Source organism: Squalius cephalus, assembly GCF_949319135.1.
Source record: "Squalius cephalus genome assembly, chromosome: 13".
NCBI lineage: Eukaryota > Metazoa > Chordata > Actinopteri > Cypriniformes > Leuciscidae > Squalius > Squalius cephalus.
The window spans coordinates 28133860-28158505 of NC_137134.1; the positions used below are offsets into that span (position 1 = coordinate 28133860).

Genomic DNA, 24646 nt, shown 5'->3' on the forward strand with positions numbered 1-24646 from the left:
GCCCTGATATTTTGAAGAATGTTGGTAACCAAACAGTTGCTGGTCCTCATTGACTGCCATAGTAGGGAAAAAACATCAATGGAGACCAGAAATGGTTTGGTAACCATCATTCTTTAAAATAACTTTTAACAGTGTGTGTGTTCAACATAACAAAGAAACAAATTTAGTTGACAACTTGAGGGCTGTCAGGGTTTCACCAGATCTGCACACTCCGCCCACTCGTTCACTCTCCCCTGATTACTGATTCACCTCACCTGCACCTCATCATCATCAGCATCCTATTTAACACCACTTCACCTTCAGTTCACTGTCTGGTCTCGTCTATACCAAGACATGCAAGACTCACTCCCAAGACTTACCTTCGATACTCGTCTTCGATACTCATCACTAGTGATGGCAAAATGAGGCTTCCTGAACCACTGAGACCTCGCAGCCCATTGCTTCACCCAAAGGTTCATTTCTCGAAGCTTCATTCAGCATTGCTCACTAGTGACACCTAGCTACTGTGCAAAGAAATAGCAGACAAATTCATTCATTTTGAACCAATGACCTGAGCAGACATTTGTCCATTGCCTGGGTATAAAATAAAATATGTATCTTTCTCTGTCTGAATTTACTTGTGCAGAGACAACTGTCACACACACAATTAGTTAATCATAAATTGTTTGGATAGTGACAGTATGAACAGCAAAAGTGACACTGTGTTGAGTGCAGTAGTGGAGGGTGGAGGGAGTGTAATACAGTAAACTGCAACAGAATAGTCTGGGGTGGGAAAAGTTAAGAATTGTTTCTGGGGGGTTTGTGCAGTGTTGTGCTTATGGGACTGGGGATATAGAGGAGCAAACTGCAACACTGCAGTTTGGGGTGGGTGAAGGAAGGATTAGATTTTTATTGAGAAACAGAATTATTTCAAGTGTGTTGGGGTTTAGACGATTCCTCTTCTTGGACAAAACCTCTCCAGCCACAGAGGATGCAGAGGAACATAAAAATACCAGTGCCAGTTGGTATAAATGAGGATACTGATGCTTCTGTTGAGCCCAGACAGGGGAGGATTTCCTCTTTCTTGCTGGTCCATTACCAGGAAAAAGGAAGAGGTCACAAACAGCAAAAAAATCAAAAAGGCAATCCAAATCAAAAAGCAGTCCAGTCCAGATCCAAAAATCCAAAGCAATCCAAATAATCTTATCTAATTAATAACAAGACTATAATATAGCTAGGCCTACTATAATTAATAATAAAAATATACTATAACTATTCTAACCTGATATAATATAATAATATACAGCCCTAACACATATATGACACAATAACGACAATGACAATGGGAGTTCTCTAACTCTCTGACTCTCTGACACTACTACAACTGCTTCTACTACTTCTGACAACACCCACAAGGTGGCGTGAGTCTCGAACCCCTTTATCCGGAAGCGACACTCAGACCGAACCGATGACGTATCCACACAAACCGAGGCCTCGTTTGTCATTAGTCACGTGATTTTCACGTTAACAACACAAGCCTCGAATCGCGGCTTCATCTGGCACGCCCATTTTTTCTCGACACAAGCTCCGACGCCTCGGTTCAAATGTCACATCACTACTCATCACTCATCTTCGATACTCATCTTCAGTCTGTGTTCCTGTTTACCATCTGCTAGTGATGGCCAGATCGAGGCCTCGTGAAGCAATGAAACAGTTGAACCAAATGTGCCATATTGTTTCGAGGCTTCGAATCAATCCGACACCCGTCTCAACGGTGACACCTAGTGGTCACTTGCAGGTGTTGATCTGAAACAATCTTGACGAGCCATTAAAAAAATGTGTTGTTTTTTTATTATTATAATTTTCTAATATGTGAAGCTTGTAACCTATAGGCTCCTCACTGTGCATAATGTTATTTTGGTCATGAAAAATGAATATTAATAAAAGAAATCAAGCCACAATGTCTCGTTTTTTTTTTGTTTTTTTTTCAAAAATATTAATTTCTCTGCTGTGGAAGGACTTAGCCTACTTCTTTTTTTACAGATAATTTCTCCAGCCTTTGAAAAAATCCTCTCACAAGGGACACTTGTTGCTGGCATGCAAAGATATTTTTTAGCAAGGACATACAAATGAGGAAAGATTACTGCTCTCTCTTTCCAGTAAGTTAGTGGATCATGAGTTCTGGGCAAATACGCATCGTTGATGTATTTTTTCACTTCCACTGTGGCATCAGCTGTAGCATTGTGTATCATCTTGGTTTGATGGATGCGAGTATCAAAAAGTTCCCATAAACTGTCCTGTGTTTCTACTGGTGTTGATGTTGATGGTGATGGTGATGATGATGATGATGATGATGATGGGTCTGATGTTGACATTTCTGGCTCTGAATAAAATTGAAAACAGCAATTAGTAACAAATCCTAAACTGACGGCATATATGAAGTATATATTACATGATTCAGATTACATAACATAACACAGACTGAAACTGCTCACCAGGATTTGTGTTTGAACGCATCAGCGAAGCACACTCCAGTGTGATGTGCTTTTCAGCTTCCTGGGCTTTGGCAGCATTTCCGTCACTGGCAGTATATTGGGTACTCATATGTAGACCTATAAAATGTATATTCACACAATATTATATTATATTATATTATATTTACATTGAAGCTATTTTTAACATGATTGGCAGTTGTGATTGGGACATTAGGTTGTAGGGCATTGGGCTATGGACTTTATAAACAGTGTCCCAAAAGGTTGTAATTATATTTCAATTATAATTATATTTCAAACAATGCATACCTTGCATAGATGGCCCAACAGTGTCAGTAGCAGGCCTAGGTACAGGGGGAATGCCATCCTCTGCACCCGCAAAATGGCAGGATGAGTGCTCCTCAAATGGCGCATCATGGATGATGTATTGTTGCAGTGGGCTATATACCGATCACAATACACACATCTCACTTTATTTGGGGTTTCTAAATGGAAATGCTCCCACACCACAGATGTACGGCATCTCTTCTGGGGAGCCTCCATTTTATCTATCTATCTATATGAATCTATCTATGTATCTAGATATGTATCTATAATCTATGTATCTAGATATGTATCTATCTATAATATATGTATTTATATATGTATCTATAATCTATCTATATATGTATCTATCTATAATATATGTATTTATATATGTATCTGTAATCTATCTATGTATCTATCTATTAATCTAGCTGTCTATATATATTTATATATGTATCTATTAACACTAGAACGGCCATGGCGGTCATTTTGACCGTTTTGAATTTTATATCTGCAATAACTTTGTTGAAAAAATAAATACAATCCTGCTGGTACCTGACTTTTCCTAAAAGTGTCTGTATTTTCATTTAAAATGTTTTTCATATAAATTACACATCAGGCAAAAAAACAAATGAACATTTTTACCTATTTCGGCCATAGACGGTCATATTGACCGCACGGAATTTCGCGCGGTAAACTATTTCTTTATTATAGGCTTTGTACTTCACTCACGTTCCAATATCGACGGAAAAAATCATCCTCTTCACATGCGCAAAATGGTACGAATTGTAGGCTACTATGCTACAAACAGAGCAGTGGAATTTTTATATGTTAGGTTGACTATTTTATTATTATATTTTATTGTGGCTATAATGAACAGGCTGCAATGTCAAGATTGCAATACTGGAATATGGTTGGTGTGTGTGTGTGTGTGTGTGTGTGTGTGTCGGCGGACGCGGACGCGATCGAACTGTGTAAACAAATATGGGCTACTCCGTCATTTTGTTCAGGACATCTACGGATATTATTTATTTATAAATGTATAATTAAACTTGTTTAAATGTACAGTTTGGTGTTGTTTTGTTTTTTAAAGACATATTAATACAATAAATGCATTAATCTCTCAATTGGGTATTTATCATTAAAGATATAGAGTTTGGAATATAGCGGTCAAAATGACCGTTTGCGGCAGTTCTAGTAGTTATGGAATTCTGGCACTTCTAGTGTTAATGTGTCACTATATATACTCTGTCTGTCTCTAGCCTATCAGTCAATGTGTTGTGTAAATTTAAATGTAAGCCTAAATTGCCTATAACTAATCAAATCGCACTATGTCACTATATCACCAAAAATCCGCTACCTCAAAGTCAAACTCCTCTCACAAAAACCCACGAGGTCAAAATGCGTTTATTTCACTTTTATACAGATGTGCGATTGTGTGGTCTGTTGTTCCCGACCGTTCCAATCAAACGCTGATTCGGCGGACCACACCTGATGAAACACTTAGTGAAACACTTCGAGGCTTCGTTTGGTCATAGTCACGTGACATGGGTGTTTCGAATCACGCTTCGGCTCAGTGTTTCGACACATCTGCGCTTCGGGATCTCGCAAAGCTTCGGAACGACTGTTTCGCGTCAGCCATCCTTACCATCTGCCATCATCGTTGATCTCCTTCATCCTCCGTTCACCAACCTGGTCAACCTTCATCTGCAAAAGACATTCTGTTATTTCTCCAGCTAAGTTCATTTATCAACTCATTACAACATCTGATGATTCCGTGCTTCTGTTCCAAATAAAACTACTGTTTGATTTCATCACCTGTCTGACTCATCTCTAAACCTGACAAGGGCGAGTAAATTATGACATCATTTTTTATTTTGGATTAACTATCCTTTTAAATAATGTAGTTAAAGGGTTAGTTCACCCAAAAATGAAAATTCTGCAAGTAATTACTCACCCTCATGTTGTTCCAACCCCGTAAGACTTTCGTTCATCTTCGGAACACAAATTAAGATATTTTTGATGAAATCTGACAGCTGGGTCACTCCTCCATAGGCTTCAAAGGGACTGAAACTTGCTGGCCCAGAAAATGTATTAAAGAGATCGTTAATATAGTCCAAGTGACTCCAGTGGCTCATTCTTAAGTATATCAAGCGACGAGAATACACTACGTGAACCAACTCGAGGCCCAGAGAGAAGGAAATGAATAGTGGAATAAAGTCGTTATTTTTGGGGGGTTTTTTGCGCACAAAAAGTATTCTCGTCGCTTGATATACTTAAGAATGAGCCACTGTAGTCACCTGGACTATATTAATGATCTCTTTAAAACATTTTCTGGGCCAGTAAGTTTCAGTCCCTTAGAAGCCTATGGAGGAGTGACCCAGCTGTCAGATTTCATCAAAAAATATCTTAATTTGTGTTCCGAAGATGAACGAAGGTTTTATGGGGTTGGAACAACATGAGGGTGAGTAATTACTGGCAGAATTTTCATTTTTGGGTGAACTATCCCTTTAACTAATGTTAACAAATGAACCCTTATTTTAGAGTGTTACCAGTGTCTTTTTAAATGAGAAGTACATGTTGTACTTTTTTTTATTTTATTTTTTTTATTCAATGTTTATCTTGAATTTTAAAATAGTATATTTGGCAACAAATATCAATACTCTGTGTCTTTAAGTATGTGGTACAAAATGAACATGAAGAGAATATTATCTTATTATAGCATAATAAATCATTGTTTAAAATGAATATCCATAAATAATCAGATCATGTATTTTTTGTAATTAGGTATTATTGAATATTGTACTATGTGTACTAAATCCTATGAAATCCATGATATATATCAAATAGCTCATATTATACATCAAAACAAAAGAGCTAAAAAAAATTTAAAAAAAAAAAAAAAAAAAAAAAAAAAATCAGTAAGGGAAAGCCAACTTACTGATATTGTACTTAAACTTATTATTATCCTTCTGACCTAAAATTTTCTGACTCTAACTCCTCCTAGAGCTTTAACTCTACATACTCCAAACTCAGGTCAGACCTTCAGACTGTTCTGACTCGAGTTGCTATATCTTTTCAGAATAATTTGACTTTCAGTTTTCTTAAAAATTAATATTAAAAACTATAAAAATCCCATAGACTTACATTGCAGAATGCTCAAATTGAGCCAAGGCTACGGTGGCCCAGTAGTGCACAACCCAAAAACTCAACTCTAAACTATCTGAAGCATTAGACTCAATTAAACTACCATTCTATGTACTTTCTTTCTAAGTAATCTTTCTTTCTTTTCTTTCTGACTAATCTTTCTTTCTTATTAACTAATCTTTCTTTCTTTCTTTCTTTCTTTCTTTCTTTCTTTCTTTCTAACTAATTTTGATTTATTTCTTTCTAATTCTTTTTCTTTCTTTCTTTCTTTCTTTCTTTCTTTCTTTCTTTCTTTCTTTCTAACTAATCTATCTTTCTGTCTATATAACTAATCTTTTGTCTCTCTACCTAATCTTTCTTTCTTTCTAACTAATATTTCTTTCTTTTTAACTAATCTGTCTTTTTCTTTATTTCTTTCTGTCTTTCTTTCTTTCTTTTTCTAACTAATCTTTTTCTTTCTAAATAATCTTTCTTTCTCACTAATTGTTCTTTCTTCCTAAGTAATATTTATTTATTTATAATCTTTCTTTCGTTCTTTCTAACTAATCTTTCTTTCTCACTAATCTTTCTTTCTTTCTAAATAATATTTTTTCTTTCTAACTAATCTTTCTTTCTTTCTTTCTTTCTTTCTTTCTTTCTTTCTTTCTTTCTTTCTAACTAATCTTTCTTTCTTTCCAACTATTCTTTATTTCTTACTAATCTATCAATCAAACTTTAAACTAACTTTAAACCTTAAACTACTTTAAACTTCTAAAAAAACTATCTGGTCCGGCTTTCTCAAGCCAACTTAAAGTTTGTCTCAACAAACTCCTTTTTTTCTAGTTAATTTACTATTTTTGTTATTGTCTATATTCTGCAATTGATTTTACATTGATATTATTATTATTATTATTATACAACTTGCGATTATCAATCTATTATAGCTATGTTGTTAAATTATTGCATTAGTCACTATTTAACTTATTATTTTTTATTGTCTATATTCTGTAATTGATATTTCTTCTATTGCTTTGGCATTATACATAAACATTATTAAAGCATTATTCATAAAAGCAATACAAACTATATGCTATTATCAACATATTATTATTATATTATCGTATTTATGATATTATGTAATTATACTATTCATTACTATTTTATTTGCTGCATACTCTTTGTTTATTTTATTGACTACACTAAACTATTTACTATTACTTCTCATTTTATCTTATAGGCTATTTACTATTTGCATTGCACTGTAGTTGTACCATATTTATTAACAAAGGATCCATCAGTTATCTTTGTTATTGTATATTTGGAGTATCGATCTGCTATACAAATACAGAAAGCATGTCTGCCGGTGTGATTTGTATTTGCCGATTTGTTTCATTTTCTCAATGGCGGTCAATTCTAAGCACAAGAAAAGCTCAAATCGGGTTAAAGACAGAAAATGTATTTTCCACAATAAGAAAACTTTATTTCATTTAATATGAAAATTTAATTATATCTCAGTATGGGGGTCTGCACAATTCTTATCCAATAATAAAAAGCCAAATAAGCCTACTTTGACAGTTCCTTGTTAAAAAAAAAAAAGTCTAACTATCAAGATTTTAATATAACTAGAGATGGAACTTTTTATACACCACGTAGCCTACATTATATACACCCCCCTCCCCCCTCCCCCATTTATGCATTCTTTATTGCATAAATATTGCATTCTTGCCCTCGGGCGTTGATCGCATCGCAGCAGTTGTCTATTCATGTCTATGATCAAGATTGTGTGTCCTTAAATGTGTGTGGGTGCTGCGGGGCTGAAGCTGTAGGCTACACTATTGGAGAAAGGTGAAGAACTACGCCTACTTTCATTACAAATAGCCTACTTTCAGTACAACTAGTGGAATTTCGTTGCCGTTAAAGCAGAGGAAAAATAGCATTATTACTTAACTGAATATCTTCAATCTTCAATCAAAAACCAGAAAATGAACATTGTCTTTATTTTTTTCTCATTCTTGTTGCGTTTGCATGGTAAGACATTACAATCTATCTTCTGGTCAATTATAAAAGCGAACGTGACGCATTTCCTTTTATGCGACAGTTTAGTGTGTGTGTTTTTTTGTTAGACAATTGTGTAAGTGTTAACCTTTGTAACGGTTTAACTGATTATGGTAGTTGTGATCTTACTCCAGATTCTTATTCAGATTCGTCAATTCCGAAAGCCCGACCATTTGCACAGCATGATGTTGGTATTGAAGAGATTAAGAAACAATGGATTTCATTACTTTAAAAGCAAAGTTTATTTAACAAAAATGCGAATAAAATCATACTTATGTTACGGGACTCGAACTGCGTCAAAAGGGTCATTTTAACGTGTCTTAACACGACGAGCCAGGTTTAGATAAAGTTCAACATCGGTCTGTTTTTTTTTTTTGTTTTTTTTTAACAGATAACAAATTTGGGGTTGACGACAGTCACGTACTCAAATTGCCTTCAAATTACTGACAATAGCAATTATTATTTTTGTATTTGCTTTATTATAGCAGACCTGACTGTGATTTATATTGTGTTGTAATATTTATAGGGGAACATCATTTTGATGAGACAATGTCATTCAAGTGTTGTGCAATTTGTATACAGTATCAGCTTTATAGCATGAGGCACAAGTTATGAGCCCAGCCCTTCCCATAGTAAGTCAAAGTACACTGAATGATTTGTATATAACTTCATGTATTTCATCGCTGTGTAATAGCTTATCGTGATAACAGTTTAAATGTTAAATTGATCGCTCTTTTCTATGCAGTTCGAGTCCTTTTATTGGTGATTTTGTTAAAGGTATATTCCACTTTTTTTTGGAAATAGGCTCATTTTACAACTCCCCCAGATTTAAACAGTTGAGTTTTACCGTTTTCAAATGCATTCAGCCGATCTCCGGGTCTGGCGGTACCACTTTTAGCATAGCTTAGCGTAGACCATTGAATCGGACAAGACCATTAGCATCTCTCTCAAAAAAATGACCAAAGAGTTTCGATATTTTTCCTATTTAAAACTTGACTCTTCTGTAGTTACATTGTGTACTAAGACAGACGGAAAATGAAAAGTTGCGATTTTCTAGGCTGATATGGCCATAGGCTAGGAACTATACTCTCATTCCTGCGTAATAATCAAGAAACTTTGCTGCCGTACCATGAGTGCAGCAGGCGTAATGATATGACGCAGCACCTGAAAATAGTCCCCAGCCTGTAACTTCTTACAACGTGACCGGGACTAAGTTTGTCTAACCTATTAGACCTATTTTCAGGCGCTGATTATTACACAGGAATGAGAGTATAGTTCCTAGCTATATCAGCCTAGAAAATCGCAACTTTACATTTTCCGTCGGTCTTAGTACACGATGTAACTACAGAAGAGTCAAGTTTTAAATAGGAAAAATATCGAAACTCTTTGGTCATTTTTTTTTAGAGAGATGCTAATGGTCTTGTCAGATTCAATGATCTATGCTAAGCTATGCTAAAAGTGGTACTGCCAGACCCGGAGATCGGCTGAATGGATTCGAAAATGGTAAAACTCAACTGTTTAACTCTGGGGAGTTGTAAAATGAGCTTTTTTCCAAAAAAAGTGGAGTATCCCTTTAAACAGACTTGTCCCACTACAAGTAATGAAATCCCTTATTTCTAAATCATTACAATAATTCATCATGAAGTGCAAAAAAGCATCATGCTGTGCAAAGGTTTAGTCGTAATGGACGTATTGCACAGTTTTTGTGGATTGATGAATCTGCGGCCGATCGTTCACATCTGGCATAAGGTCACAATACAATAACCAGTTAAACCATAACACTGGTCACCACTGGATAAACAGCGAAAAATTTGACCATTTCAAACAAGGCAAAGGTTTGTTTTAGTGGCGTGAATGAAATTATGACCAGAAATTTAAAAAAAGTTGTTCCGATCAATGCTTGGGTAAAGTGATTTGGTCTAAAAAACTTTATCAAGTAATATGGTTTCATTCCCCGTGTATTGATATTTTTTACATCCACATTTAAACTGATCAATTCTGCCCTACAAAGGCAAAAGACCTTATGTCGCTAGAGTGTGGAACTGAGAAAAATGACTTTAAAGATTTTTAGTTGTCCCGCCAAATTAATTATAGGTAGGACACTGGAAATCTGGCAAATAGATGTTTTAGTAATGGAAATTATACATAAAAAAATCTTGAGCTCAAACTTGACTTTTGACCACTATTTTAAAGTTACTGTACTCTGCCTTTGTATTGTCAGCAAAAAGTGAGAAGTCATGCCAAGGCAAAAGGCAGTAACTTCCACATTATCAATATTTAGTTGCTGATCACCATTAACAAAATCATTATAGTAACACCTGTATAAAATCTAGTGATCATGGCATTTATTTTGTATGATTTACAATTATTTATAGCCATCTACTTATTGCTATCCTGTGCTTTGGTTGCATTCTGATGGCATTATTAATACATTTGACATGACAAAATACCTCCTATTAGTCCAGCGTTGACTCGACCGCGTTTAGGGCGGGGCTGAAGGCGAAGTTTTGGCACTCTGCGAGCTAGTTTGCAGAGCTTTAATTGTTGGTTGTATTCATCTGATACGGCAATGTGTAACGTTTTTCTGTCAACTCTGCATAATCCTTCGCGATCGATATCGGACGTTTGTCGATGGAGCGGGTTCAGACCATACTAAATGTTCTGACCGCTCTGAGGACATCAGAAGTTAGAGCGACTGATGGCAGCTGTACAAAGTACACAGGCTACACCGTAATTTTAATTTTAATGGACATTAAAACAAAGGCAGATAACCGTACAATCTGGTAGGTAGCATTATTTGATTGAACACCGGCACAGTAACTTCATATTGACGCGCGGCTAAACAAAGGCAGAGCACCGTAACTCGTAATTTGAGCGTTCCAAAACAAAGCCAAAGAGCGGTAACTGATGTTACGGTGTTCTGCCTTGGTTTCTCATGGGCTTTTGGAAGTTACTGTTAAGACAAATCATTATTTTCTCGAAAAAAAAAACGGAATTGATACAAGATTCTTGTCCACATGATAAAGAAGGTCTTGAATGTGCCAAAAATATAAATAACTCATTTTCGACCAAAAACGAAGTTACGGTCTTTTGCCTTTGCACGGCAGAATTGTAGCCTGCCTTATTGTAGAAAATATTTTATATAAAGAAAAATTACAATAATATATAATTCATTATGGGCCTATGAAGACACTTGGTTGTATGAATGTGCACATAAGCCTATATGTACATAACCTGTAAATCCAGAGTTCTCTCGAGAGCACAAGTTGAATTTGCTCAGCGAGTTACTCTGGTGTCGAGTAATGATGCTCAGTAAATATGCCCTTGTATCCGAGCTGCACCAATCACAACGGGCTATCTGATATAGGCGGGCCAGAGGCGAGCTAAACAGATGACACAACGCTGTGATGTTGAAGTCATAAGTAAACATTGCAAGATAGCTATGGATGAACACCAGTAGTTTGAAACGGCTTTGGCCGCTACAATGAACGAGTTAGACTTGGCTTTTTCTCTAAAAGAGGAATAGAAGACGGTGCTCGAAAGCGTATGGGGTTTGTTGTGATTGGTCGTAGTGTTATCCATTTGCATCCATTGAGTTTTTCAAACGCATTCTTGGTGCCACCCTGTCGAGCTGGGCGATTTTTCATTAGTCGATGCCAGACCATTAATCTTTTAGATTTGGGTCTGGATTTCCAGGCTAACATGTACAGGGAAAGGGGCAAAATTAATTACGATGGACTAGGTTGTGTGTTGTTTCATCATCACATGATGATAATGAAATTATGTTTATGATCATCCATTATATATATGTAGATTTGACTGATGAGTGAATGTGTAAGTCAAAGATGATTTTTCCTGTTGTTAATTTAGTTTGTAATTAACTGTTCAATTTTTTTCAGGTTTTTTCTGTGTTGGTTTTGACACAGTGTCATTGATGGTGGGAGATTCAGTCACCCTACTGACTGATGTTAAAATAAACCAAGAAGATGATTCCATTACATGGAATTTTAATTCCAGTCATTTAGCTCAAATCACTGGAGATCAGAGAGAGATCTGTACAGATTTTCATTGTGATAAGATTTTCAGAGACAGACTGGAGGTGGACCATCAGACTGGATCTCTGACCATCAAAAGCGTCAAATACGAACACACTGGATATTATGATGTATCGATCTTCAGTGGAAGCAGAGACCGAGTCGGTGAAAAGAGTTTCTTGATTTTTGTACATGGTGAGTATGTTTTAAATGTAAGTCTTGTACATTTAGAGTACAAGATCTCTAATTTTCAACCAACTTTTTATTTAGTGTCTTCTAGGCCTACCTGACACTAGATATCCCAGTTTATTTGTAAGAAAGAGCTTTTTAAAACTACAGATCATACTTCCACATTATAATTTCTGTTTTGTATTGGTTAGTTGTTTTATCATTTACATTTAAAACAAGGGTCTTCAAACGGGGGTCTGCAGCAGGCACTGCACTCATAGGGCCATATCATACACCCGGTGCAGTGTGGCGGCAGGTGAAACGCAATTATTATTTTTTTTGCTAGTTTTAGTCACAGTTTTCAATATTTTGTTATTTACATTTTACATTTATGCATTTAGCAGACACTTATCAGTTCTTGCTTTCCCTGGGAATCGAACCCATGACCTTGGCGTTGCCGCTCCACTTTTTATTAAAGGGATTTAAAGGGCACATTAGTACCATAATATGCGCCTATAGGCGGGTCCACAACGCACGTACACTCACAACTGCTTATTACACACACAGGAACGCGCAGCAGCATAGAAACATGCCAAATAAAAATAAAAGGATTACAATGTTAAAGATTATTATTGTGTACATAAAGATATGGTGGAATCCGGCTTGTCCCGTAGATGGTCTGCTTGCGTGCTTTAAACTCTGATTGGTTTATAGCATGTAAAGCCCAAAACACACAATTACTCAGATTTAATCAAACATATCTTAATTTGTGTTCCGAAGATGAACGAAAGTCTAATGGGGTTGGAACAACACGAGGGTGAGTAATTACTGACAGAATTTTCATATTTGGGTGAACTAACCCTTTAAGAGAATAGGGACAACCCTTTTATACCATGCGCCGGGCGCCGACCATTTTTCTCATCGTCAAACTAGCAAAAGTGGATTCTGACCTGACCTAAGTGCACTTGCGCCATGCGCTTCAGACCATGAGCTTAGATCATTAGTTTTGCTCCTTACCTTTCCTTCCAAACATGCCATACTCATTCCATATATTTCTATTTGTATTGTCATGAACTTTAAAATTGCACATGCTAATTGATGCCTGTAAAGTCTGTGGTGTAGCTCTTGGGTTTTTTACTATTTCTCTGAGCATTACACAGTCTGATCTTGGGGTGAATTTGCTGGAATGTCCTCTCCTGGTAAGATTGGCAACTGTCTCGAATGTTTTCCACTTGTGAAAAATAATTATTTCTTAGCATGTACAGCGCTTAGAGCATGTAACAAGATCAAGATCGTTAAATAGACTTTGATGCAAGCAGAGAATCAGAACCAAATACATATTGTGCACAAGTTTTATTAACTAAATCACAAACATAACAAAACTAAACAAACATACATACATACATGCATAGGTAAAATGGTGAGTGATATGGAACCGGAAGCAGAAGACACAGACATCAACCCGAAGAAGCAGCAGTAGAGAGCAAGAAGAAGCGAGGAGGGTCACTGTGAATTTGTCTCTAATAAAGCCTGAGAAAGGCCCCACCTCTCCGGGTTTGCTTAACTAATGAGAAGGGTAGAATTTCCAAGCGGGAAAATTTATCTGTGGTTGATTTATGAATCTTTGTTTTTTCTGGGATGCATGTTCATTTATAGATCAGATTAATGCAGCAAAGTCTGTTTTAAAGTCTGTTTCTGCCTCTGTCTCAACCACGTGACCACATTTTTTAACAGCCATAAAACCAACTTATCTGATCGTGGTCATGGTAACCATAGATATCATATATAAACGCTAGATGTCTTATGGCGCAGTCACTTCCGGCATCACCGTTCGGCCATCTTGTCACAGGCAGGCTTAATGTAAAGTGAATGATCAGCACGCACACAAATCCTCATATCTCGCTGAAATCTTGACGGATTTACAAACGGTTTGGTTTCTTACAAACGTTATTAACGTGGCTATAATTCCGAATGCTTGAACATGTATGTTATAATTATTCATATGTATGCAGTGTATGTATGCAGTGTCATACATCTCTGACATTTATAACAAACCAAACCGTTTGAAAATCGGTAGAAAATTTAGCAAGTTATGGTTATTTAAAAGTACATGCACCATTAAACGAGTGAGCGAGCTGCCTGTGGCATGATGGCCGCCATGTGCTGACGTCGACCTCCATTGGCCAGCAGCGCGCACGAGACATCTATCTAGCGTTTATATATGATATCTATGATGGTAACTAACACCTTCTTGCCCTTGTTGGGGGGATGGGACCACAGATCCCAGAGTGAGTTTTTAATATTATTTGTTAAACTATAACAAATACTTGTGTCTGATTTGTCTCAGTTGTTACAATAGGTAACACTTTGCAAGTCCCATTTGTTTACAATAATGTATTAGCTAGTTTTCATGAACTATATGCGTTATGCAATATACATTTTTACAGCATGTATTAATATTTGAGCAATACAGTTGTACCTTGATCATTCATGTTAGTTCATAGTACATTAACTAAAGAAACATATTAAATTGAGTTTTAATTGTTTATTAGTAAATGTTGAAATTAACAAACTAACAATGAATAATACGTCTACAACATTTATTAACCTTAGTTAATGCTATAAATAGAATATTATTGTTAACATGTTACCATTTTATATAAATCCAAAGAGCACTGTAAACCCAGATTTTGTTTCTAATTAAACTTACGAGTAATCATTACTTATCATTTTATGTTTAGTAAAAACCTGCTATCATTACTACACAACATTAGTTGTTTGTACTATTTAACTGAAAGATTCATTGCACTAATCATCAGGTTTAGCAGAGATAACTTGGTATGTTTAGTTTCATAAGGAAGGGGAGGGGCCAAATCAAAAACCTGCCTGGTCACGTGAAAAGACCCGCGTCTAACGTGCGTCCAAGGGGCTCTACACCTGGCGGGACGAGTATTGAGAATTGTATTGAGTATTGAGAAGCAGACGGTATTGAGAATTAACAGAGGTTTAGATGTTGATGAAGTATTGTTTAATTTGTAGTCACCATAATGGTGATAAGTGTTGGCTTTAGTTGGGCTCTTGCCCTTGACAATTGAACATTAGTTTTTCTCTGACTGCTTCACCTGTGAGTTTAAAAGGCACAATTGTTATAGCAAAAAAGCCAAGAGTATAGTGATCCAGTGACTATGACTGCATATTGATGTAGTATCTATAAAGATTATAAGTTATCAGCAACTCATTTCATCTGTTTAATCTCTTATTGTTTGGGTCTTTCCATATGATTGATATGAATGTTAATACCACTCAACATGTTTAGTTTCAGCTTGTGTAAAAACTAAAGTGGGATAGGGCAACGGGTTTCCACGCGATTTGCGAGTAAAGTCAACTAATTCGGGTTAAGAGTGAGTCATGCTTAAAGATAGCCATCTTTAAATATCTTCAAAGGTATTGAAATTAAAATGACTGAAATTTAGGCCTATATCACATGTATAGTCTCTCACTTTGCACACTGCATGAACATATCAATATTGAGAAAGCAATCACGTCACTAGCTGTAAATAGGCTATACAACTTCGCCGGCTAATGAATGCATGAAAGTGACCAGCTGGATATAAAATAATGCAAATAGATGGTAACATTTGCGACATAAAATATTTGGGTCAGGTTTGCGTGTGTTTTTGTCACATTGTTTTTACAGCTTAAGGTAGCCTACTACTAATGCTATTCTTCTCAGACTCGACGGCAAACATACTGCTGTTCTTTCTCTGCTAATGCAGCATCTAGTCAACAAATGAATTACTTTATAATGATATGGTCATATGTACTTTAGTGTTCTGTTTTCATACCGTACTGTGTAATGACAGCGCACTCTTCTCAGCCGCTCCAGCAACGGACCCAAAACACACAAAGTTTAGATATACACAGTTGTTAAAATTGTGAACGTAAGCAGCAGGGAAAGAAATCGCATGTATATATTAGATATGCATGAAAGCAGCATAATATACAGTACCTATTGCTGTATATGCTATTATTGTAAATAATAAAACAAAAGAAAATCAGAATTACTCATTGCTCTTGATTGAATAACTTTAGTAGCTTAAATAAGAATGTCATTTATTTCTTGAATACTACTGATGAAAGCTCTGGCAAGGAGATAAACATGGCAGACTGTGTACATCTCACTCAGGGGAGGAGCTAAGCTAATAGGGCCGATTCTTTCGCCAGTCATCGGTGAGGCCTGAGCAATGTAATGTCACATTTAGCCAGCGGAAAATGCTTAGCTGCAAGACACTTAAGAGTGCTTTGGAGGCAGCATCCCCCCCAAAAAAATATGTCATATACTAAACATTATGTTGTTCCAAACCCGTAAGACTGTTCATCTTTGGAACACAAATGAAAATGAAGTGAAATTAAATCTGAGAGATTTCTGTCTCTCTATTGACAGTCCATGCAACTTCCACTTTAAAGGTCCAAAGACCTTTGTGCTAACAATGCAAAGGCAAAAGAACATGAAAATCAATTTCATATCCACAGTTCTTCAAATGGCTGCTGGTTTGTGTTCCAGGTGTTTCTGCTAAACATGATACGATGAAGAGAAAGTCAGCGAAGGAGGGAGAATCGGTCGCTTTAGATCCTGGTGTCATAAAAAACACCAATGATTTGATGACATGGTATTTTAAAGATAGTCCTATTGCTGAAATCACTGGAGATCAGAGTAAGACATGTGAAGATGGAGATGAGAGATTCAGAGACAGACTGAATGTTAATAATCAGACTGGATCTCTGACCATCACAAACACCAGCACCACAGACTCTGGATGTTATAAACTACAGATCATCAGCAGAAACAGCAGCGTCATCATCAGCAGTGTTAAGAGCTTCATTGTTTTTGTGACTGGTGAGTATATATATCCATCTTTCATCTGGTATGTGGCTGATCCACTAAATGAAGTGAGAACTGCTGTGATTCAGTTTCAAATTCAACCCAGATTAGTTTCATTTGGGTGAATTGGAAAAAAAAACAGAAGTACAGGTTATACTGCTCCCCTTTGTATGTCTGCATGTGTTATTAAGATCCTACATATAGGCTCTGGGGGCATGAGTGAAAGGGAGGTGAAGCAGCGTATGCAGAAAAGAGACACAAGAGCTAAACTGAGAACCACATGTGTTGTCTTTCTCAAAATAATACAGTTATGATAGCATGGAAAACAGAATGCATGAACTAGGAAGAAACAGCTGGATAAACAAGGAGAGGTGACAATGGATGAAGCGGCAAGTGTGTCACATCTGACTCCATCACTGTTGCCCCAAGGCAATTTTGATTACAGTCACACAAGTGAACGGCCCAAATGGATGTGATGCTTTGAGCATTATAGAAGAGAGTCAGTTCTAGGCAAGCAGTCAAAAATATATCAGGTCAATACATTTATGTATACAATATGAGATGAAGTTGAAGATATCCTGAATTTTCTTTCCTTTTCCGAGGAGGAGAAAAAGTCAAATGAAACTGAAGAATAATTTAGTTGGGGTGTCCATTTCAGTTACATTCTGATGCCTTGACCTTATCAGAGCTCCTTGTGCCTTTATACCAAGCATATTCTTTAAAAGAGACCTTTTGGACTTTAATGTCTCAGCTTGTCTTGGTTCTCTTTTAACATCAGCCAACACTTGTAAGTTAACAATTTCAGATTCCAATTGTCTCATGTCTTGAGTCATGTCTCGAGAAACATTGAAAGCATACTGTTGAGAAAGCATTTTTATTCCAATTTTTCCATAGTCCCACCATTGTCTCAAATCATTAATCACAAAAAACTTCTTTAAAATTCAAATCTGAAATTTTGTTCTCGTTTGTCCGATTTTCACCAAAATCAAATTGTACCAGACCATGCCGAGTAAAAGTTATAGATTTAGTGTCGATAGACGAAACCGTTTTCATATACCGCAGCAGCAAAGTTGAGGCATGATGCCAAAATGACTATTCAGGCTTTATATCTGCAATGCCTTGACATATTGACACCAAAGTTTGTATGTGTCATTGTCAGTTCACTCTGACCACATCACATTGATTTCGTAACTGTGCCACCTATTGGTTGAAAGTGATAAACCATTAAATCATCTTATAAGTTACTGTATTTATGATTTTTCAGCCATTTGGCCAAAATCCCACATCCCAAAAGTCTTTAAATGCTCCTTGCTGCAGTTGGTCTGACACTCCCAGCCATGTTGGCATCTCTTATCGTCTTCTTGCGCTTGGCCCCGATAATTGCTGCTTGCAGCTATATTTTGATAGTGTTTTTGTTGAAGACATGTTTCTCATGTCTTTTGCTTGTTGGAGTTTTTTGTATTAAATGTTCAAAGTAGTACGTATGTGAATGTATTTGCAATAGCAACTCTCAGTACTTGTTCAGAAGCAGCAATAATCAACAGCAGTAGAAGCAGTAGCAGATCTATTCCGCCAAGACCAAATACATTAATATTGACAAATCCATTACCATGCCAATCTCTCCGAGAGCTGTCATGACAGAACAATCCTTAGGAAAACAGTAGGGCCCTCTGCTCCTTTGGGGTTTTCGGGGAGAGCAGGTGGAAGAAGGATTTGTGCAGGGAGATACAGAGTGCGGCAGTTTAGAAAGTTTTGGATCGCATAAATAATAAAATAAACAAACAAAAACATGGCGAAGAAGGAGTACACAGCACAAGAGGCAATTATTTTTAATGAGATTTTGGAGGAGGCTGAGACAGACTCATCTGAAAAAAGCATTTTGTGTGTGCATCTCTATAGTGTGCCTGTGTATCATGTAAATGTATGCATTATAAGAAATGATGGTCTGTTCCCAACAACTTCCACTCCAATATACTGTATATATATATATATATATATATCAAAATGTTCCTTCACTTAAAAGAGTTTAATTATCATATAGAGACAATTACATTCAATCTCAGTAATATGTAAATAGTATCACAGAGGGCAACCAACAACCATCTTGATTACAGGGACTTCAAATAGCTTGTCACCTTAAACATTTGACCGTTCTGTTTTAACAGAAGATCAAAGATGTGATCACTTCAGATAGATTGTATCACCTAAACCTTTTGCTGTTCTGATTTCATTTACATTAAGAGTTGACCATTTGGGTTGATCACATCCTGAACAAATGGTAATCAATTGTAGAATGGGAATGGGTGTGGGACACAGAGAATCTTCTCAGACAATGGGGTGTCTCAACTTCATTAGCATACAGACCACAGCTGTTACAATAAGAGCAACTACATTTACATTAAGAGTGGTAAACTGTAACAGGATAAAAGGTTTGAGATTTGGATGTTCTGGGTTCATTCTGACGCCGGTGAACCCAAGGTGCTTTGTGTACCTTGCCACTGCTATGCTGTAATAAACTTCATTTTTGAGATCTTCGACGTCCACATCATTTTTTCTTACAGCATCCATATGTGTATGTGTGCATATGTAGAGCCCTTTAAAGGTGCAATAAGCAATATTTAAAAAACGCAGTTGGACATTGTTGATATTTAAAATCAACCCAAACGAACACACCCCTCTCTTCAATGCTCCGCCTCCAAAAATCTCCAATCCTAAACGCCCTGCTCCGAGTCGGTCGCGAACCCCGATAGCCAGCATGCGAGGCAGTTGCACTATTAATGACGGTAAACACTGCATTCTTTATCTGTCGTCACCATGCCTCTTGAGATCAGGGGTTTACCTGCACTGCACAACTCTCACTAGCTGGCCTCTGTTACACATGCAATGCAAGAGTGGATGTCTGTTTATCATAGCAAAAGTGCAACAAAATAATGCTTCACGAAAAAGAAAGCGCAGATGATAAACAAATGACAGGGAAGCACAAAAAAATTTATTTACAGTACACAATAGTAAATACACACATAAGTTCGTTGTTAGTCATCAACAGGATGCTGCTCCAGAAAATCAATGATACTCAAAACCAATGTTACTACCGTACGGAGCAGAATCAAAGCGACCTCTGCATCTGCTTTCAGGCCTTCCCACTCAGCTCTCTCCAGCACTGGAAAGCGCTTTTCTAATATTAGCATTGGTCCTAAAGCTCTTGCCCAGTCATAACCCTTAATTTTCCAGTGATATTCCTCTGAGCTCTTTCCTCCACCATCATATGTCCATTAATGCTGATTAGCTACATGTTTGTTGTCATTTGTTCATGTTTCGGTCAAACTAACTTCCAAACAACGTTTTTCAACTGTTTTTTTCTCAGCTGTTTACGTTCACTTAAGACATAACTTACTATACTTACTACTAGGATACTCGCGTATTTATGGGCATTTTTATGACAGTTTTGTCTGAATTTGTCCGTTCAACCACAGGAAGGCATGAAAGAAGGCAAGCGAATTCTATTTTGCATGTTCTAGTGCATTGGTACTAGAACACGCAAAGGTGCAGCACTGACCCATCAATTGTACAGAGCGTCATTCACGTTTGTTCACGTTTATATTCTCAAAGAATTGCATTGTTATAATTTAGAAAAATGTTATCGGCCAACTGGCGACTGACACAGTTTCATATACCTGCCAATTTTTACTGTTAATTTTAGGCCCTGGGTGCAACGCTGTAAAGTGTACTGAAATAGTGTCACATTGCAATTATTTTATTATTTTTTTATTATTATTTTTACATATAATATTCAGCCCGCCAAAGTGGCTAGCGGGAGTGACTGTGTTACATGCCACTGTTGAAATCTACACACATTTGGCAGGTTGATGTGTGTTATTTTCCAGCCTTACTTACTTACTTATGCCTTCCACCCCTACTGGGATGTCTACAAGGGATCTCCAAGAGTCTCTGTCCTGGGCTCTCCTCTCCAATTGGTTCCAGGTCATCTTCATGATCTTAAGTTCTGTGTCCAGTTCTTGTCGGCATGTGTTTCTTGGTCTGCCTCTTTTCCGCATGCCCTGTGGGTTTCGTGTTAGGGCTTGACTGGTGATGTTATCTGTTGGCGTCAAGCCTTGCATCCTATTATTTTTCCTGCCATTCTCACTACCCTTTGCAACTTATTCTTATTCCTCAGGCCCTAAGTTAAAAATACAAGGCTGTAATATTAAACATTAAAGGTACATTGTGTAGGAATTTCTCACATCTAGAGGTGAAATTGTATTTTGCATTCAAATGAATCCGTGGACTTTTCCACGGATTCATTTGAAAATCCTTCACGTACGAGGATAAGTCAGGTCATTGGCAGAGGTAATTGTACACCATTGAGGACATATTCATGAATAAAGACATTGATTTTAGCTAATAAAATACTTAAAAAACTACACAGTGTACCTTTTAAAATTATGTAAAAATGTATTCACTAGGGGTGGGAATCTCTAGGCACCTCACGATTCGATTCGATTACAATTCAGAGGGTAAAGATTATCAATGCATTTTTTTTTTTTTTTTGTGTGACTACTTGGTACTTTTAAAGTATAAAGTATTTATGATGACCCATAAATAATTTACTTCCAATACTTCCTATATTCATTTGATTAATAATACAAATGGAAGTGATTTGGCAAGTCAACTGTAAGGTCACATTTGCCAGCATATGTCCCAACATTGCAAAGAACCAACAGGAAAATACATGTGTGCCTGTACTAGCAGCATACTTGTAGTAAATGAATACAAACTTCAGCATATTCTGAATCTCTAGCATTTAATATACTTCGTTCTAACCAACATCCTCTTGTTATTTCAAATGAGCAATATAATCCTTCAGACAAAAAAAAAAAAAAAACATTTTGCTGTAGCAAAATCACAAACAGTTTTCGTTCAAAAACATTTTTATAAAACAGAATTATGTGTACCAGCAGCTCTCATACAAACATAATGCTTGTGGACTTACGCATATTCTGAATAATTAGTAACATACAAAGCAGCTCTTATACACAACTAAATAATAAAGAGTTATGACTTGAAATGTTTGCTGTATACCACAATCAAAAACAGCTTATACAAAAAAGTGAATGAACAACTGCAGACAGCACAGTTAAAATGTAACTTTTGTGACTGGCATTGCACTGACACTGTGACTGTGAACGTACATATAACTGATCGGTTTACAGCATATTGATGTGAAAACTAAACAATACAGAAAGCAGCTCTCATACAAAAAAAAATACTAAATAGGTCGCAATGAAATTGCCAATTTTCCATACGTTAGCTTTTTAACGAAGAGGGTGCCATTCGAATTTGGCGCTCAGCCATCATGCGTCTCTGTCAAGGGTGTAATCTTTCAGAAAAAAATTAAGCTTCCCCGGGCGCCGCCATTGATTAGCAGACCATCACCTGCTGTTAGCATTCCATTGACTCCCATTCATTTTGGCGTCACTTTGACAGCGAATAACTTTACATCTGAGGCGTTTAAAGACTCCATTTGTTCACTTTTCTCCGTTGAATCCAATGGGGTCACTGTGTCCATTTCTTTTACTGTCTATGGTATATTTTTGACTTATTTGGTCCTTCTCCCACACACCTATCCATTACCTGCAGGTGTGCGAGTGTAATTGCTAATTGATGGATTAAATCCAAACATAAACGTAACATTTTAAATGTTACGTAAAAAAAAAAAGTAACATTTAAAGTAATGAGTAATTTACTTAATAGTAAGTTTCTTTATGCTATACCACAGTGAAATTACTGTAAAACCGAGTAAAGTTGTTTTAAGCATACTATATAAAAGTATAAAAATACGTGTTGTAAAAGTATATATAAAACTAAAACTATATAAAAGTAAAACTAAAAATAAAAGTTTGAAGAGTTGAAGTATACAACAATAACCAGCGAATACATATCACCTTTTAAACTTGAAAAATCATACGCTGTAGAGAGAATGGTCTTCTTTATCATGACGACTCTTCCCGCCTGTCTCATAATGGCATTACCTAATTATTTCAATTTTTTTCCCATTTATTCACAAATTTGTTAACCGTGTCATCAACTATTGATGTCTTCTGCTTTTCTACAAGCAGTGTTTCAGAGAAACAAGTCAGCTCTTTAGGAAGAAGCTCTCTCCTGGATCGTGTTTGTGTGCAGCGAGGCCGATTTCCTCTTCTTTTTTTGCCTCATTGTGCAAAAAAGGCTTTTCTCACAGCTGGTCACGGTGTACTGTGAGGGTGTTAAAAGCTGTTCTGACAGCTGGTAAGAGGGCGCCTTCAAAGAGTCTTGAGAGCACATTACAGGCTGCACTATTTCCTGTAGTATTGCCGCAACTGTTCCCCTGTGTGTTTCAGTACCAAGAGAGCGGATTCCTAAAAGAGCTTATATGTGTTTGAGCTTGTGTCTTTTTAAAGATGACATTCAACCTGTGTGTTTCTGAATGCGGTCAGTATGTGGTGCAGAGGGATTCTCACGATCATTGCTTCACGTGTCTGGGCATTAGGCACGCTGAGATAGCGTTCGTGGATGAGTCATGCACCCATTTGTCATTTGGAAGATGACCATCGCGGAGCTGCGGTCGAGACTCCAATACCTCAAAAGAGGTGGGTTCCCCGTGCCTCTGCCCCAATCTAATCCTGCCCAGAGGGTTACTTCAGGCAGTAGTGCAGGTGATTTGAGGATTAAGGTGAGCACGCTTCCTTGGGGGAACCAACCCCCTAGGAACCCTCATCCCTCTTGCGCTCCATGGCCAGTAGAGCTGCCAGTGGAACGTGCTGGACCATCTCGAGGCAGAGTACCAGCCATATCCTTTGGAGCTCCCCCGTCAACCAGATGTCGACCGCTGCATCGGAGGGTGAGCCTGACCTTCAGGGATGACAATCCAGCTGCGCTGCCTCCTTCGGGAACGGAAGCATTGCCCGAGCCATGCTTTCCCAGGCCGCCGAGAGGGTCGGGCTCGTGTGGAATCCTCCACCGTGTCCCGAGCCCTCGAGGCTGGAAGATTGGTTTCTCAGGGTGGCTCACAATGGTTCTCCCATCCCGGCACCTTTCTTTCCAGAGGTGCACAAGGACGGCAAGTTGTGGATGGCACCTTTTACTGCCAGAAACCGACCTAGTGACTCTTCCTCCCTCACCACCCTTGTTGGCGGAGCGCGTAAGGGTTACATGCAGTTGTGCCCCAACTCCACCTCGCTGGGAAATCTTAATGGGCCTGTAAGCTCTCGTCGGAAGTAACTAAGCCACCTCCAACGTACACGCTATGGCGTCAGGGCCGGCCCTGACCAATTTGCTGCCCTAGGCAAGATTTTATGTATGTATGTATGTATATATATATATATATATATATCAGTGATGGAAAAGCCTATTACAGTCAATACTGGGAAAATATTTTACTAAGAAAATATATGGTTTTCTTTTAGGATTGATAGGCTTTTGGGTAGACTTGCCACTCCCATTTCCTTATTTATCCTGTTATAACTATCCAAAAAGTTCAACTTTTTTTGATAATTATTGTCTTAGAGACTCCTGAGAATTGTGCTGCAGTGGTTTTATGGAGGTTGAGCCATTTGATAAACAATTTG

At 37.2% G+C, this 24646-nt stretch overlaps 1 protein-coding gene and 1 long non-coding RNA gene across 2 annotated transcripts in view; one reads left to right on the top strand and one right to left on the bottom strand.

Annotated features, from left to right (window-relative positions):
- Window positions 1-1988: 1988 nt before the first annotated feature.
- LOC307170126 lies at window positions 1989-2867 on the bottom strand. Its single transcript, XR_013823296.1, has 3 exons — window positions 2781-2867; window positions 2475-2591; window positions 1989-2362 (listed from the first exon to the last, which is right to left on the bottom strand). It is a non-coding gene; the product is annotated as an uncharacterized lncRNA (long non-coding RNA).
- Window positions 2868-7760: 4893 nt separating this feature from the next.
- Window positions 7761-24646, top strand: part of LOC307169808 (cell adhesion molecule CEACAM3-like) — a 36270-nt gene continuing 19384 nt past the window's right edge. The window contains exons 1-3 of the mRNA XM_079890624.1: window positions 7761-7931; window positions 11858-12187; window positions 16725-17057. Coding sequence (XP_079746750.1) covers window positions 7886-7931; window positions 11858-12187; window positions 16725-17057 — 709 coding nt within the window. The 5' untranslated portion in view covers window positions 7761-7885. The remainder of the gene's footprint in view (window positions 7932-11857; window positions 12188-16724; window positions 17058-24646) is intronic.